Below are 16,215 nucleotides of genomic sequence, written 5' to 3'. Positions count from 1 at the left end.
AAAAGCCCAGTGCCCCTGTCCCAAAGAAACCTGGCCCAGCACAGTAAATCAGCTTTGGTATCCACACTAGCCATTTCACTCACCACTTAAACGGTTCAAAGAAACCAAGACACCGTTATGAAGCTCCTTCTCCTCCTTCCTCCAATTTTCTAGCTATGGTGACAAACTTTTGAATTTCAAGGGAGAGCTAGTGTTTAAAACTAATTCTTCACACACATTCCTATTGCACTCTTTGTATCACAGTGAGGAGATTGCTCTTAATTCCTTGCAGGGTTTTTTTTTTTTTTAACCTCTGATCAAAAAGAAAACAGGTTTCACAAAAGCGCTAGATAGTGGGTACACTCAAGGAAGAGGCTCTTACTAAATAGGGGGTCCTGGGTGACAAGAGACCCTCCTCTTTTTCCTCATGCTTCATTTCCTCTTCTTTCTTAGGCTCCTGCAGCATGTTAAGGAAGCTGGACTAGATATTCTATACTATTCTTTACAACTTCTGGATTCTGAATTTCTTCTCTCTCTCTCTCTGATTAGCTGATACTACACATGTTAGCTTTTCTCACTTGAAATGTCCCTTCTCTCTATCTCCACCCCCACGAAATCTCTGTATGGCTAACTCTTATTCATTTTTCAAGGTCTAACTCAACTGTCACCTCTTCAAATAAAAACTGCCCTGAAGTCCTGAATTGGAAGGAACTCTCCTTATGCTAACTTCCACAGCTTACTATCTATTCCACTATTAGGAGACTATTCCAATCTACCCTGCTATTCCACTCTTTATTGTCAGCATGTAGTTTATGTATAACAGTCATTCTATAAATTTCTGTCCAAAAGAAAGGTTAGATGCTATTAATCACAGTTCCCAAATTCTAAATATATTATGAAATTCTTTCATCAGAAAATAGTTAAGTTTCAAACATACTTTCCTTTTTTTGCTTTTACTATAAGTAAATACATGGTCATTTGTACAAACTTTTAGGCTTTGAACCATCATAGCAGATATTTTAAAAATATTTTATCCTAAGTTCTCCCATGCAAAATTATGTGAAGGGTATGCCCCACCACCCAATAAAGAAAAAACAGAATAATATCCTCCTTTTAAAAAAGTCAAGATTTGTATTGCAAAACCAAATTCCTCTGGAAAATACTATTGATCTTTTAGAGGCTTAAAATAACAAGCAATGACAGATGCTCTAAGTGAGCAATATAAAATACTGACCTTAATCTTAAGTATAATTTATACTTAAAGGTATTACTTTTGAGTAGCTTACCGCAAACATGCCATGCCACAGTCCTGCATCCTTCTTGAAGTCTAAAACATTTACTACTGTTTCCCCTAAAATAGAAAAATTAGGAAAGACACAAGAAAGTCATCTTTAGTGTTAAGTAGCAAAACGGTCTTACTTGCTTCCACTATAACAAACGACTTGGTACTTTGAAAGTAATGGCTAAAATTTCTCAGGCTCTTTTGATTGCTTGAGGGCCCCTTCAACTGAAGGGGGACTGACGAAAGGGTGATGTGGTCACAGCACTGACAATGATTTAGAAACTCATTATGACTTACGTATTTTCTTCCAAACACTGATATTTTTTCCTAATTATGAAAGGAACACATATTATTTCAGAAACTTGGTAAGTTTAAGAAAAATAAGTAAAAAATTCTTAGAGAAAATAAAAATGTTACAGTATGTGTACATATATATATCTATATATTTATCTACACACACATACATATCTAGGCATATTTACATATAGATAGCTACTTAACATAAAGTCATAATACTCTGTTCTGCAATTTTTTTCCACTTAATGATATATTGAAACAATTTCCACATCTTTAATATTCAAGAACATGATTTTTAATGCCTCAGGGTATAATCCATTATACGGATTGTTATAATTTAATCAGTCCCTATTGTTGGGCATTGTGATGGCTTCCATTATATATTTTTCACCAGACAAAAATGCTGCTCTACAAAGAACATGTATTGACTTGTTTCATTTTACAAAAGGAAAAAAAAACATTAAAAATATTAATACTTCAAAGAATACTTTAAAGTAATTAGTCATTATATAATATATATCAACATACCTAAAGTTCAACCATAAAGAATACTTTTTTCATGTTTTAATCTCTGCTTTTTGGTAACAATTTCTTTGACTCTAACTCCAAATGTACAGCTGTGTAGCTCTATATATACAATGGAAGATGGAGATAACTGGCATTCCTAGCAGCTAATAAACACGTGGTTTTAATTAAGGTTTTCTATTTTTGCACTCTAGAAATCATGCTTTGCATATTTGGTTTGCCCAAAATTTTAGCTCCTTTAAATTACAGCATGTTTTAGAAAAAGAAGAAAACAAAAGGAAGCCAAGAATATGTCTTAGAACAATTCACTCTGAATTTGATCATCACATGGAATCCAGTCATTGAGTACACTGCTCATAGCTGCATATATCTGAAACCAAACAATAAGGGCAGTCATGGGATGAAGTCTGACCTTCAGAATAATTGCAGGCCTGGGACAGAGCTTGGCAGTGAGACAACATTGCAAGCCGGGACACTGTAACTCCCATTACACTCCCTTCTTTGCTTGTTTTATACTAGGAAAAGGAAAAAAAAAAGGGTTATTTCAAATGCAATTCAGAGATAATAAAACTTGAATCCAAATAATGAAATCCAGATAAGCTGAGATAATGGGCAGAATTTAATGTGTTTAATATGAACATTTAAAACTACATACTTGTGTTCCAAACTCTAATCATGCAAGAATGGGATTGGGAAATGACAAAACTATGTGTGAAAAAGACTTAAAAGTTTAATTAGTCCATGTGAAGTGGCTGCTAAAAAAGCTAAAACAAACAAGTGACTGGAGTAGGGAGAGACCTACAAAAAGCCTATTTACTCTACGAAGTCACCCAACTATATTTTTGCTTTAACCCTCGATGTTCCACTCAAGCTGCTTTTACTGTGATCATGAACTTTTCTACTGTTAAGTCAAAAGGACATTTTGGATACTTTCTGCAATATTTGACACCCTCCATCATTCCCTTTCTTGACATTTTGTCCTTCCTTGGCTTTTATAATACTTCTCTCTCTTGGTTTCCGTCTTTCATTCTCTTCCTCTAATTTTTCTCTCTCTCATTGCTGCTCCACTTTTTCTTCTCATCCCTTAAATGATGGTGTTCCTTGGAAGTTCTGAGCTGCTGCTTCTCTTTACACTTTACTCTCATCAGGAATCACATTTCTGATGACTCCCCAATTTCCAACCCAGACCTCTCTCCAGAGGTCCAGACTCAGGTATCCCACACTGTCTTCTTCACCCTCCCCACCTGCTATATTTCCTCTTTGTGAAGGGGGACACCACCTATCCAGATGCCCGAGTCAGAAATCCAAGAGTCATTTTGCCTCTTCCAACCCCAGTCAGTTACTAGGTCCTGCCCGTTCTACTTCCTCACTCTTTCTCAATTCCATCCACTTCTATTTCCATTGCCAAGATAACTGTAAAAGCAGGTCTCCTTATTTCCTTTCTTAACCCAACTGATCTAGAGAAATCTTTTTTCAACAAATTTGTTCTTGTCACTCTCTTGCTCAAAACCCTTTAATAGCTCACTATTATTCACAGGATACTTAGAATTCCCTAGGAGACCATGTAAGGGCCTTCATTATGTGGTCCCTGTTTAGAGATATGGCCTAATGAACAACTACTAAGCTCTTTACATTCTAGGCTCCTGCTAAAATGAATTAACTCACATTTCTCACTTGGAACCCTCCTTCTCAGTTCCAGACCACTGAACACACTCCCTCACCTATAATACTTCCTTTCCCTTTTTTACCTGACAAACTCCTATTCAATGTATGACTCAAACCTTCACTTCCTCAAAGAAGCCTTCTCCACAAGGTATCTGGCACCCAATATATCTCCATTAACATTCATTCATTTCACACCTATTATGTGCCAGACGCTATTTAGGAATACTGTAGTAACAAAAGAGACAGAGTTCCTACGCTGGAACTTATAGTCTAATAAAGAAGGATAAGCATAAACAAATAAACATATAATTTCTCAGATGATAGATTCTAAGAAGAAAAATAAACCCAGATAAGAAGACTAGAGAGTGGTGGGTAAGGATGCCACAAAAAAAATCACAGAAGGAGCCGATAACATGGCATCTGAGCAAAGAATGGAAGAAAGTGAGTTGTGGATATCTGAGAGAAGGAAATTCTAAGCAGATGAACAGGAGGCAAAGGCCTGACAGATTGTGCTTACTGTGCTCAAGGAACAGCTAGGGGGCTAGGGCAGCTACAGTGTGGTAAGTGCAGGTAAAAGGGACAGGAAATTTAGATCAGAGATCATGTAAGGCCTCAAAGGCCTTTGTAAGGACTTTGACTTTGGTCCAAGTGAGACATAAACCTCTGGAGGGTTCTGAAAAAAGAAGTGACAGGAACTGACTTATGTTTCAATGAAATCACTCTGGCTGCTGTTTGAAGCAAAGACTACAGGGGAACAAGGAAAAAAGCAAGAAGTAATAGGCAGCTGTTAGGGTCATCTAGAAAGAAGATGAGGGTGACTGAGACTAGGCTGGTAGGACAGAGGCAGAGAAAAGTGGTTGGATTTTGGATTAGTTCAGAGGGAAGACCTGACAATATCATTATTTATGGACTGGATTTGGAACATAACAGAAAAATTTATTTAGTCCAAGGTTTTTGGATTAAACCACTGGAAGAATGGAGAAACAGCTTACTGAGCTAGGGAAGACTGAAGCATGAGCAGTTTGAGGCTTGGTTTTGATGTCTTTAAATCTGAAATGTCTACTGGATATCCATCTGAAGATGGGAGGGGAAGCAGCTGGAAATTTGAATATGCATTTTGGTGGGGGAGAGGCCCTTGCCTGGAGATACATATTTGGGAGTTGAAACATAAACACAGAATTTAGACACAGTTGTGGATATGATCACTTAGGATATGGATATGAATAGAGAAAGGGCCTAAGGACCAAACACTGGAGCCCTTCTTGTTTTAGGAAGAACCAATACAGATGATTGAAAAGAAATAATCAATGAGGTAGGGGAGAGAGAAGGAGAGAGGAAGAGAGGGGGATGGGAGAGAGGAGGAAGGGGGAGAGGGGGGTAGAAAGAGGTGGGTAGTTGTCTAGGAAACTAGTGAGTAAAGAGTTTTAAGAAGGATGGAGTGATGAACCATATCACTGAGGGGTGATATGGACTGACAGCTGTTTTTTAATGAAATTATTAGATTTGGTATTTTAATTGCCTATTTACTTGTCTGTCATTTAATATACTCAGATCTTTATAAACAACCTTTCTTGCACTCAACATTACCCCTATCACCTCTCAAAGTTACTGTCCCTCCCTCCTTTTCCTTTTAATAGCCAGTTATTTAAAGAAGTGTGTCTATACCTGTTATCTTCCTAGGGCTCAAAGTTGGGTGGATTTTTTTCACCAAACACTCTTTACTTTTAAAATTTATCAATTTGTTTATTCACTGAGTTAGCAAACATCTGGTGAATATTTACTGATATGTACAAGATGCAGAGTATGAGGATTACAGTTTATTATACAGCCAGACAGAACTAAGCTTGAGTTCCAGCTCTGCCACTCTTAAGTCATTTGCTCAGTTCTTTTAAGTCTCTCTCATCTATAAAACAGGTTTAATAACAGTCTCTACCTCACAGGGTACTTGTAAGGACTGAATGAGATAATGCATTTAAATCCTTTAGCACTGGTGCCTGGTATTCACTAAGACTTAACCCCTCAGTTAGCTCATGTAACCTACCAATCATTCAAGTTTCTACATAAGCTTTAATACTAAAGCCTCTAGCTGTTTCTTTCTTTCTTTCTTTTTTTTTTTTGCATGAGCTGGCACCAGGAAATGAACCCAGGTCTCCAGCATGACAGGCGAGAACTCTGCCTGCTGAGTTACTGTGGCCCGCCCTCTAGCTGTTTATTTTTGCTCTTAGTCTTTCAACTGTTGAATCTTTTCAGGTAGAACTATTCTCTCTTCTCATTTCTCTATTCTCTTTCCCCTCCTTCCAAAACAAGCAGCAGAGAAATGTATAGTTCTCTGCCAGTAAGAAATCATTTTTTAAACCTTTCTACTTCTTTCTACTTCTCAAAAGCCTTTTCTAGTTTTCCTTAATAGCAAAAATCAATTACTTTTTGTCTTCCAAATGTGCATTTATGATAATAATTACAACAGAAGGTCCATGATAGGGTATTTTACAAGTCAACTGATGGAAACCTAATGCAGCAGTGTCTTCTAACATTAAAACTGCAAAAGGTTAGTTTTCTGTTTTATAAGATGGAAACCAAAGCCAAAGTACATGCCACATGTAGTTCTACAGTGTTAAGACTTACCTCAATATATGCTGGTTCTGTACCAGCAGGTGAGATGTGAGGCTGCCAGTCTTTAGGTGGCTTTGAAAGGTATTTGGAATCTGTTACAACCCATTTGAGTCGGGGCCAGCCTAAATCAAACCCAAAGTAAAAATTGAATTGCCTAAGCCATCAGGAAAGGAGTTCACATTGAATTGATCATTTTAAATATCAAAAGAATTATAAAATCTGAGGTCATTTTATAATTAGGAATACTTATTCTTTTCTAAAATAAAATACTAATAAAGTATTTTATTCTAAAAATAAAAAGAAGTGCTTAATTTTTATTAGCTTTTAGTGATTACATCATCAGACATTTATACCTTCTTTCAAACCTACATTTTTCCACATGCTAATTCCAAGCCTTGAAAATACCTCAGCAATTGGGAGGTCCATTTGGCAGTGCAAGTCCATTGGGATCAGTGGTTTATCTTGTCTCTACATTTAGCTTTAGTGTACAGAATGGTAGCTTTCTCCCACCATCAGCTTAATGGTTAAGGGTACGGACTGCAGAATCCAACAGATTTGGGTTCATATCACTGTTCCGCCACTTATTAGCTGTGACTTTGGTCAAGTCACTTAATCTCTCTCTCTAAGGTTGTGACTGTGTCAAAGTTTCTCTCACCTGTTCAATGGGGATAATAATGGTATCTACTTCATAAGATTATGACAATTAAATAAGAAAACATAGGTAAAGTACTTTGCTGTTATTAAATTATAAGATTAATTTTAAAACAGCTTCAATGTTTACTGATAATTCAGGTACAAATATTACTAACCTTTAAACTGTACGATTTCTCCATTCTGGGTTTTTGGCAGCCCCTTCAGACAAACTTCACTGGTAAGCGCTAAGGCAATACCACAGCTTCCTAGCAAGAAGCCAATCTGCTGGCCTCCTGCATCCTGTGGAGAAAAGGTAATGAGCACAGCAGGAGAGTGAAAGTGAGCACACCCATGCCCAAAATCTAACCCTTAGTAATACTCTGGCACGTGTGTGGTAACATTCATGGAACCCCACTGATAACTGCAATCATCAAACTCTAGTAACAACAATGTTCTTCCAAATAATTTCTACAAAGATTTTCTGAGTAGGAATCAAATATTTTACTAACATGCCATTGTTAAAGACAAATTTTAACTAGTCAAATGTGATGATATTATTTAAAGTCTTTGATGATTCTTTCAGATTAATTTGAGGCAATTGAGATAAAATGGTTACCTCTCTCTAACTCCATCCCCAAATCCAAAAGCAGAGCAATTCATGTGAGAACAAAATGACTAATGTAAATGGACACAACGTATTCAAATTACAATGATAGTGAGTAGGATTTACCCAAATCCATATACGCCTTACTATGCTATTTTTAAAGGGAGTAGATTTAAGCCTTACAACTACAATAGCAAAACCAAAGATAAAGTCTAAAATATTTCCATGAAGATAACATCCTAAAAGTATCATTATGAAACCACATAGGACTGCCAGTTTAATAATTTAGATATACCCTTATGCTTTCTTGACCAATTAAGGACATTTTATCCCATCAACCATGGTGCAACTATGTTATTGGTTTGTTTTTGTTTCAGAAAATATTTTCTCAGAAACAATTATTTTTTATAGATTCATATTCTTCAACATATGTGCCTTCCCATATCAACTCTTATTACTACTGATAATACTAAACTACATGAGAAAATTAGGGTGAAAGAGCTCATGAAGAAATCATTCTGATCTAACATGGAAATTTGCTACATATACTTCATTTAAGTAGGGCCAGTCTGTTGTCAAAGTAAAACCCTAGAATCCATATATTAACATGCTATCATTGCACTGCCCTCTGACTTAATGGAAATCTTAGGTTTTACAATATAGTTAAAGGAAATTCCTTTGCCTAAAAGTCTCAACTAATGCAACTGTGGATTATCTAGATTCTGAAGAAGAGTGGAACCCTTTATAAATGGTAATTGTTGAAAAGTCAGGTATGCCTCCATGATTTCTTTTATAATATATAATACCATAAAAATCCTATCTTGGTTGGAAAATATCCTATTTGTATGAAACTTGTAACTATTTAAACATTTGGGAAGAATAATTTTTCTATTACTTTCCTGTTTTTTAGAAAATGAAGGTGCATAGTTAAAGAAAATGGTCAAATAGCTGCTAATGTTGTGACTGTGTCAAAGGATTCAACAAGAAAATGATGCCTGCCATCTCACGTCAGACTACATTTCCCTTAGATTTAGGAATGTTACCTTTCTGGTAAGAGGTACTTCTATAGGCACTGGAATCACTTCTGCCAGGAGACACCCATAAAAAGCCACCACAAACATGACTGGATCATTGTTGGGGTAAACCAGAGCTACCTAAAATTCATAAGGACATTCAATAATCCAGGAATAAAAACAGACTAAAGTTCTCAGTATCACTTTTTAAGATATACATTTATATCCAATATTTATCATGAATATAATAAATTAAACTATTAATAGCTGTTTGCTTTAGAGGAAATGAAGCCACTGAGAAAGATACAAAGTTAAAAACATCCCCATCATTTCCATGATATGTTAGAAGCATTTTGGGAACTATAATGATTTCATCATCATACTAAGAGTTTTTCACTAAATTCTATTGGTGATTTAGCAGTAAACAACTCACCTTAAGTGGTACGTTCATTACTTAGGAAACTTAAGGCAATTTACTTTAGTGAAAGGCTAAAACATTAAAAAAAAAAAGTAATGGATCTTTCTAGTTAGACTAGCATATTAAAAAGAAAACCCTACATTTCTCAGAGAGAACTTACTTACATGTGTTGATTGACTAGATTACCACTTAGAGCAAACCAAAAGATTTCTTATGCTTTCACCAAATCACTGTATTAATCCTTACTCAATCAAGTGTTCTAGCATGAAGGCATTTGGTAAGTATAACAATACTGGCAGATACCATTATGGATACAAAGTTAGCTCATTAACAAAAGACAAACAGTGAAACCTTTATATGTTCAAACCTGTAATCTCATCTATGATAAACCACAGGGATGTGACTCTAATTTACTCAACGAATGCAAAATCAAAGAAGTCACTATCACTTGAAGAGTTTGGATATTTATAATAAAACATAATTATGTTACTAGACTCTTGTTTTCCCTTCTTTTGCTTTCAAAGACTCTTAACGCACTCTCCAGACTGGATGAACTCTGTACCTGTTCTCAGTATTAAACTTTCTCTAGAGTTCTAAAATACACTAACTTCAAAACACATTTAAGGGCGGGCCACGATGGCTCAGCAGGTAGAGTTCTCACCTGCCATGCCAGAGACCAGGGTTCAATTTCCAATTCCTGCCCATGCCAAAACAAAAACAAAAACAAGAAACCCACACATTTAATTTAAACAACCTATTTCCCTCCTGCACACAAGTGACCTATTGCTAGAAGGAAACAAAATCACTTTCTCAGGGCTCTCAGTGAGGCTAGTAAATACTCATATGTCATATTTATAAGTAAAAGCCATCCTTCAGGTGCCCTTTGCCACAATGCAAAAGATATTCTAAATGGCTGGTTTAGGAGATTCTATAATCACGTGTTCACTAAAAACAAGTCTGCCATATAGCTGGTGTTTCATTCTATGAACTCAAATTTTAGAGGCAAAGATACTTAATTCTTAAAAATTAGTGTTTGATGGTAAATAATATTTAACCATAAAAATTAAAAAGTGTATGAAAAAGAAAAATGCCACCTCCTTTTAAAGAAGAAATAAAATGATGGTAATTCACTTTCTCTTAAAAGTAAGAAGAATCCATCCCTCTCTAAATAAAACCACAGAAAATTGTTCTAAATGTTTTATGGGGCATGTTGTAAAGGAAAAAAAATCAAAGAATAAATCTCTTACTATTTTTGTTCTCTAAAGTATTAAACTTCTTATTTCTTAAAAGACTTAGGCTTATCTGTTCTTTCTATTAGCACCTCAAGAGTTTACTGATTAATAACTATAGAAAGGGACATTTGAATTTGCTTCAACAAATGAATTTTATTATCACTTAGCATTGTGCTAGTCTGGGTTGGGACTAAAATTATATAAACCTTCCTACTGAATATTAAAAATTCAGAGTGTACATATCAGAAAAGAATAATACACCACCTCCCTTAAAAAAAAAAAAATTACCCTGTCTCCTGGTTTTAACACAGGTTCATTTTTGGTCCCCAGCTTATTGAGCAGTGTGTAGGCCAACTTTAAACTTCTGCTCCATAACTTTCCTGGAAAAAGAAAATAAAATAAAGAAAAAACAAAGAGGCCTATCTCAGCAAGAAAGCATTCAGTCCACCAGCACACATGATAAGACAATGACCACTTCCAAATGATGCATTGTACAAATATTACCTTCTCCGTGCCAGAACCCCTTCCTCCAAGAAAAGCTTTATATTCACTCTAATTTACAAAAGCCAGTCCTGCTTCCAAACAAAAATAAAACATCACCAGATGTTCATCCTGGTTTAAACAATAGTGCAAATTTTTTCATAAGTAATTTGAATATTCTTAGAAATAATTTGATGCGAGATCATCACATTTAAAACGAGGGAAAAATTTTTATCACAAGACTGAAAATTAGAAGACTACTTCCATTTTAAGCTTTTTATGAAAAACCACTTCCATATGTGGTATTAGATACCTGAAATAACTGCAAAGCAAAAGTATAACTCAAATGACTAAACATTCAATATCACTGTAATTCAATAACAGACAATAAAATGGAAATTAACTTTGTAAAACACGTGAATATATTCATAGATGTAAATAAGCATGCAAAGACTTGGCCAGCTGACTGCTTTCAAACACAAAACAAAAAACCTATTTTACCCTTCTTCCTATGCCTATCCCCATCCGCCATCCCCTTCACTTAGAAATTTTAGGTTACGAGGAGAGTGAAAGAGAAATTATGTTATAGTAACAAGTCAGTTTTACAAACTGCTTATTCAGGGGGACATCCAAGGTTCAAAGTCATATTAACCTGCATAATTCTTTAAATAAAATTCATTTTTTCCTTAAAATTACTTTGTGTCTAGACCTGTGGACAATGTGCTCTACGTGTGAAAGGAAAAAGGAATCTGTTTGAATAAATTAGTACAAAATCTCACATCCCAGGGATGAATGGATTCTTTTAAAAGGTATTAAAATACCTTTAAAAAGAAAATTAAGGGTGGGCAATGGTGGGTCAGTGGCAGAGTTTTCTCCTGCCATTCTGGAGACCCAGGTTCGATTCCTGGTGCCTGCTCATGTTCAAAAAATAAATAAATAAATAAAAAACCTTAGGTGGGATGCAAAACTAAATGGAAAGTACTGATTCTTCGTTCATTACAAAATTTTGTGAATATTATAAGTAAAAGGGAGGATGAAGTAAATCACAAAAGATTAACAAGTAGTTTCAATTTTTAGATAAAATGATCTGATTTTCACCATATATCATTAATACTGCCCAAATGTGAAAAAAATCAGTGGACGTATAAAGTCTCTCTCTTCTTTTTGCTGTCGTTAAATATTAGTTTACAAGCAAATATCACTTTAGCAAATGAAGATATTTGGCAATAGCCATATCTAGACCTTTATAATGTGTTAAATAATTTAAAAGATCTACCGAAACATAATGACCACTAACTGCTTAGCAGCAAGATAAAAACACAATGCATGACTGTCGCAAACAGTTTGGCAGTTACTCAAAAAGTTAAACAAAGGACTATATGACCTGGCTGTTACTCTCCTAGATATATACCCAAAAGAAAGCAGGGACTCAAACAGATACCTGTACACCAATGTCCACAGTAGCATTACTCACAAAAGCCAAAAGGTGGAAACAAGCCAAGTGTCCATCAAAAAAGGAAAGGATTACAAACAATGTGGTTTGAACATACATTGAAATATTACTCATTATTCGGCTATAAAAAGGAAAGAAGTTCTGATACATGCTAAATAAGGGACAGACCTTGAAAACCTTTTGCTAAGTGAAACAAGCCAGACACAAGTCAAATATTGTAATGATTCCAATTACATGAAATATCTAGACTGGGCAGTTTTAAAGAGACAGAAAGGGAATAGGTGGTTACAGGGGCTGGGTGGGATGGCGGTGTGGGATGAGGAATTACAGCTTAATGGGTACAGAGTTTCTGTTTTGGGGTGATGGAAAAGACTGGATAATAGTTGGTGGTATAGGTAACACTATAAAATTAATGCCATCAAATTGTACACTTAAAAATGGTTAAAAAGGCAAATTTTATGTTTTATATATATAAATGAATGTTTTATATAGATTCAAGAAGATTAAAACAACCACGAAAACGTTGAAGATCTATTAGGGAGAAAAGGAAAGATCTGGAGTCTTGTAAGCTCACCATACGTAAGAGTATAAACAGGTTTCCCTGTCATATCCAGTGCAGTCAGGCAGGGGCATTTTGCTTGAGTGCTACCCCAACGTTGCAGGGCAGATTCAAGAGCAGGAGGCCAGTTACAGATGACTCCTAATGGCTCTCCCTTCACAGGGGTCATCTGTCGTCCCTCAGGCTTGGGCTGGTTGGGATCTGGCTGAGGTACTGTATCAAAAAACCCCAACAAGTTATGAAAATAAGATTTAATTATTTTCTTATTGTTAAATAAGATTTAAACAAAGTACAATTAGCAATCGATATAACTTAGGTTTCTTCTCTGAAATCTCTTTCCCTTTTCTCTTATATTTATCTGGTTTAAACCCACCACGAGAAAAGAAAGAAATGGTTAGAAATAGTAATCCACAAATTGGGCCTTAAATTTGATTCAGTATATTTTATGCAACAAACATTGACCCTTATAAGGGATTTTGAATAAAAACAACTCACTGCACAATGAGAGAAGCAGGGTATAATTTCTTTTTTGTAATTTCACAATTTTTGGTAAACTTGTTTTTAAATCTTTACATTTTGTGTCTGGTGTTAGAATGCTAAGTTCTACTTCACCAGGTTAGGTTTAATGAAAAAAGCATTTTTTAACTGTGAGTTAGAAGACCCAAATTCACATTCGCTTTAATAGCATGACCTTTAGGCAAAGTGATTTACCTGAGCCTTGTTTTCCTCACTTGTAAAATGGGGATAGTTATAACTGTGCCACACAGGCATTGTAAGAATCAAACAGATAACGTACACAAAAATGACAATGTTCTGCATCTCCATTTCTTTGTTCACATCTCATAAGGCCAGTCTCTTTGCCTACTGTGAACTCTTCCTCATTCTTCTTGGATTCAGCTCAAACAGCATATTGTCTGGGAAGCAATCTCCAACTATTCCTTGAGGAGACTATTCCTTCCTTAATAATCCCAACTCTACATATGCTAAACTACCCTTAATAAAACGTCAAGGAGTCTCAATGGTGCCTATTATTATACAAGTTTTTCTCCTTCAAAGACTGGCAGCTTCTTGAAGGGAAGAAGGTTGTTCTTAGTCTGTTTAATGCCTATAGTGTCTAATATATAATGGTTACCCAATCAGTTTGTGGTACTGAATTAAATTTGTTTGAAGAAGTTTTCTGTGGCTAAAGATAGATATTAACAAGGTCATTCCAGGAACTGGAGGTGAAAAATGTTTCATATTCCTTCATACAAATAAAACTAAAGTCCTCTTAATCTTTGTGTAACAAGTATTATTTAAACAATGAACAGCAAAAAAAAAAAAAAAAACAACAAAAACTCTACATTTTTATAGCAAGAATAGTAACTTACACATAGAGGAAAAAGTCAAGTATTTACTGAGTCCCAACTATGTGCACGGGTGTGATAAACACTGAGAAAATAAATACCGCACATGTCATCCTGTGAACATTTATTAAGTGTCTAATAAGTACTAAAATGAAAGAAATACAGAGATGATAAACAAAGTCCATGACCTTGAGAAGTGTCTTGAATCCAGCTGGGAACACGTATATGTACAAACACAAAGATAAACATAGTACAACATGAGCAGGGCACGACAGAGCTAATGTACGGGAAAAGCAGAAGAGCGACACATCACCCAGCCTAGGGTATGAGGTCTTCCATCTGGAGGAGGTAATGTCTGAGCTGAATCTTAAAGGATGGGTAGGGATTATCCAAGAGAATGGAAGATGAAAGAAGAGGCATAGAAAGCAGAAGGGGCAAAATGAGTCATGAGTATTAGATGGGCAAGTGAAATATTAAACAAAGTGCATTTTATATCTCAATCTAATGACTGATTTGGGAAAGTTACTTAAAATGTTATCATTCATTTTTCCAAGGACAGAAAAATCATGAAATAATTTCACTTCCTACACTGTGCTAGATAAAATGTCTCACCTGTCTTTCTACTTTGTATATTCTCAGATCTTATATCACTAAATTAACTAAAAAACTAATGTAGGTGATTCAAAATAAATTATTTTATTTTTATGGACAGATTATATATGGTAGAGACATAAGTCTCCTAGTTATAAAATTGTTCAAGTATGGTTCCTATTAAACCTTGGCCTTCTTTTGGCTGGTGAAAACAGTGCTAGAAGGACTGCGGAGGCCATCACTGGCAGGAGCACCTTGAAGATCAACGTTTCAAGAAAGATGTCCACAGTTCAGTGGATATCAGTGCCTCCTAAAGAAAGAGGACTTCATCTTTACCTCATACGTCAATTGCTTTTTTGCTTCCTTTTGCATCAAGTGGGCTAAGATTGAATTTAATCTACTAAGGTGGTTACCAATTAAATTCTAAGCTATATGCTTTCATACATAAATATCAACAAAAATTACTGAGTGAATAAATCACCGATTATTACCATTTCCTCTACGAAGCTTTCCCTAACCGTACAGCTGGAAGTGATTCCTCTCCCGTTCCCCGAATTGCTATAGTAGTTGATTTATAATTATTGGCTAAACTAAGTTTTCAACATTCATATTTTAGCACCAGTTTAAATTATAAAAAACATGAAGAAGGTGGTTATATTTTCATAAATCTTTGAACCTCTTCATCATCTACTGCATTGCCTTGTAGAAAATAAACATGCATTAACTGCCTAATTTAATAAAAGGACAGTGTTATATAAAGAAGGTTCAGGAAAAAAAAAGATGATTGGCCCAATTTTGGTCAAATTTACATCCATGTCCTGGGATAACGACAAATACAAATAACTTTTAAAATTATGTATTAGGGATAGTTCCTAATTTCAAAGATCATATTCCCAAGGATTGTCCTCTGCTTTATAGTTATTGCTTTGCCTTTCTTTTCTCTTCCTATCTTTCATCTAAGATCTAAACTAGTAATGATCCTTAGGGAAAAAAGAGCAGAGAACTATCAACTATTCAGAGCCTAGAACTGTCTTATTCATTCTGGTAAATCCACAGTGGCTGGCACAAAGTAAGTGCACAAGAAATATTTGTTTAATGAATATATGTTCTTGGTTTAATTACTAGTACCTTCCACAATTTCTTCAGAATCATCCACAAAAAATTCCTTTAAGGGAGGTCTTTTGGGTCGCTTCAAAGTGTTCAGAAGCTGCTGAATTTTGGTGGATACTCTGCTATTGACAGGAACACCTATAAAGGGGAAAAATGATAAGTTAAAAGTCATTGATTTTACAGATATTTTAATTCCTCAATTTCCTTAGGAGCTCTTATTTCTAAAGATGTTTGTTTGCCCTTTGCCCACATTCTCATTCTATTTCAATTGCCCAAATAGGTACAAACATATATACAACAAATTTTTATGACAACAGAGAACAAATACCATGCTATTATTAATACATTGCTTAATGATTTCACCTAATTCCCCTTTTCTATTATAGTAATTTTTTCTTTTTTCCACAATCTCCTTTTT

The 16,215-nt window shown here is 35.2% G+C and overlaps 1 protein-coding gene across 2 annotated transcripts in view; it reads right to left on the bottom strand.

Moving 5' to 3' along the window:
- The window catches only part of DIP2B (disco interacting protein 2 homolog B), a 340,427-nt gene that overhangs the window by 74,061 nt on the left and 250,151 nt on the right, over positions 1-16,215 (bottom strand). For both annotated transcript variants that reach the window (XM_077170884.1, XM_077170885.1), the window contains 8 exons: positions 15,816-15,935; positions 12,766-12,963; positions 10,547-10,638; positions 8,639-8,749; positions 7,168-7,291; positions 6,371-6,480; positions 2,496-2,598; positions 1,266-1,330 (listed from right to left, as the gene is read on the bottom strand). In XM_077170884.1, the coding sequence (XP_077026999.1) occupies positions 1,266-1,330; positions 2,496-2,598; positions 6,371-6,480; positions 7,168-7,291; positions 8,639-8,749; positions 10,547-10,638; positions 12,766-12,963; positions 15,816-15,935 (923 nt within the window). The remainder of the gene's footprint in view (positions 1-1,265; positions 1,331-2,495; positions 2,599-6,370; positions 6,481-7,167; positions 7,292-8,638; positions 8,750-10,546; positions 10,639-12,765; positions 12,964-15,815; positions 15,936-16,215) is intronic.

Source organism: Tamandua tetradactyla, chromosome 7 (assembly GCF_023851605.1).
Source record: "Tamandua tetradactyla isolate mTamTet1 chromosome 7, mTamTet1.pri, whole genome shotgun sequence".
Lineage (NCBI taxonomy): Eukaryota > Metazoa > Chordata > Mammalia > Pilosa > Myrmecophagidae > Tamandua > Tamandua tetradactyla.
The sequence above is the reverse complement of the archived record's forward strand: the minus strand, read 5'-3'. Positions and strand labels throughout refer to the sequence as shown.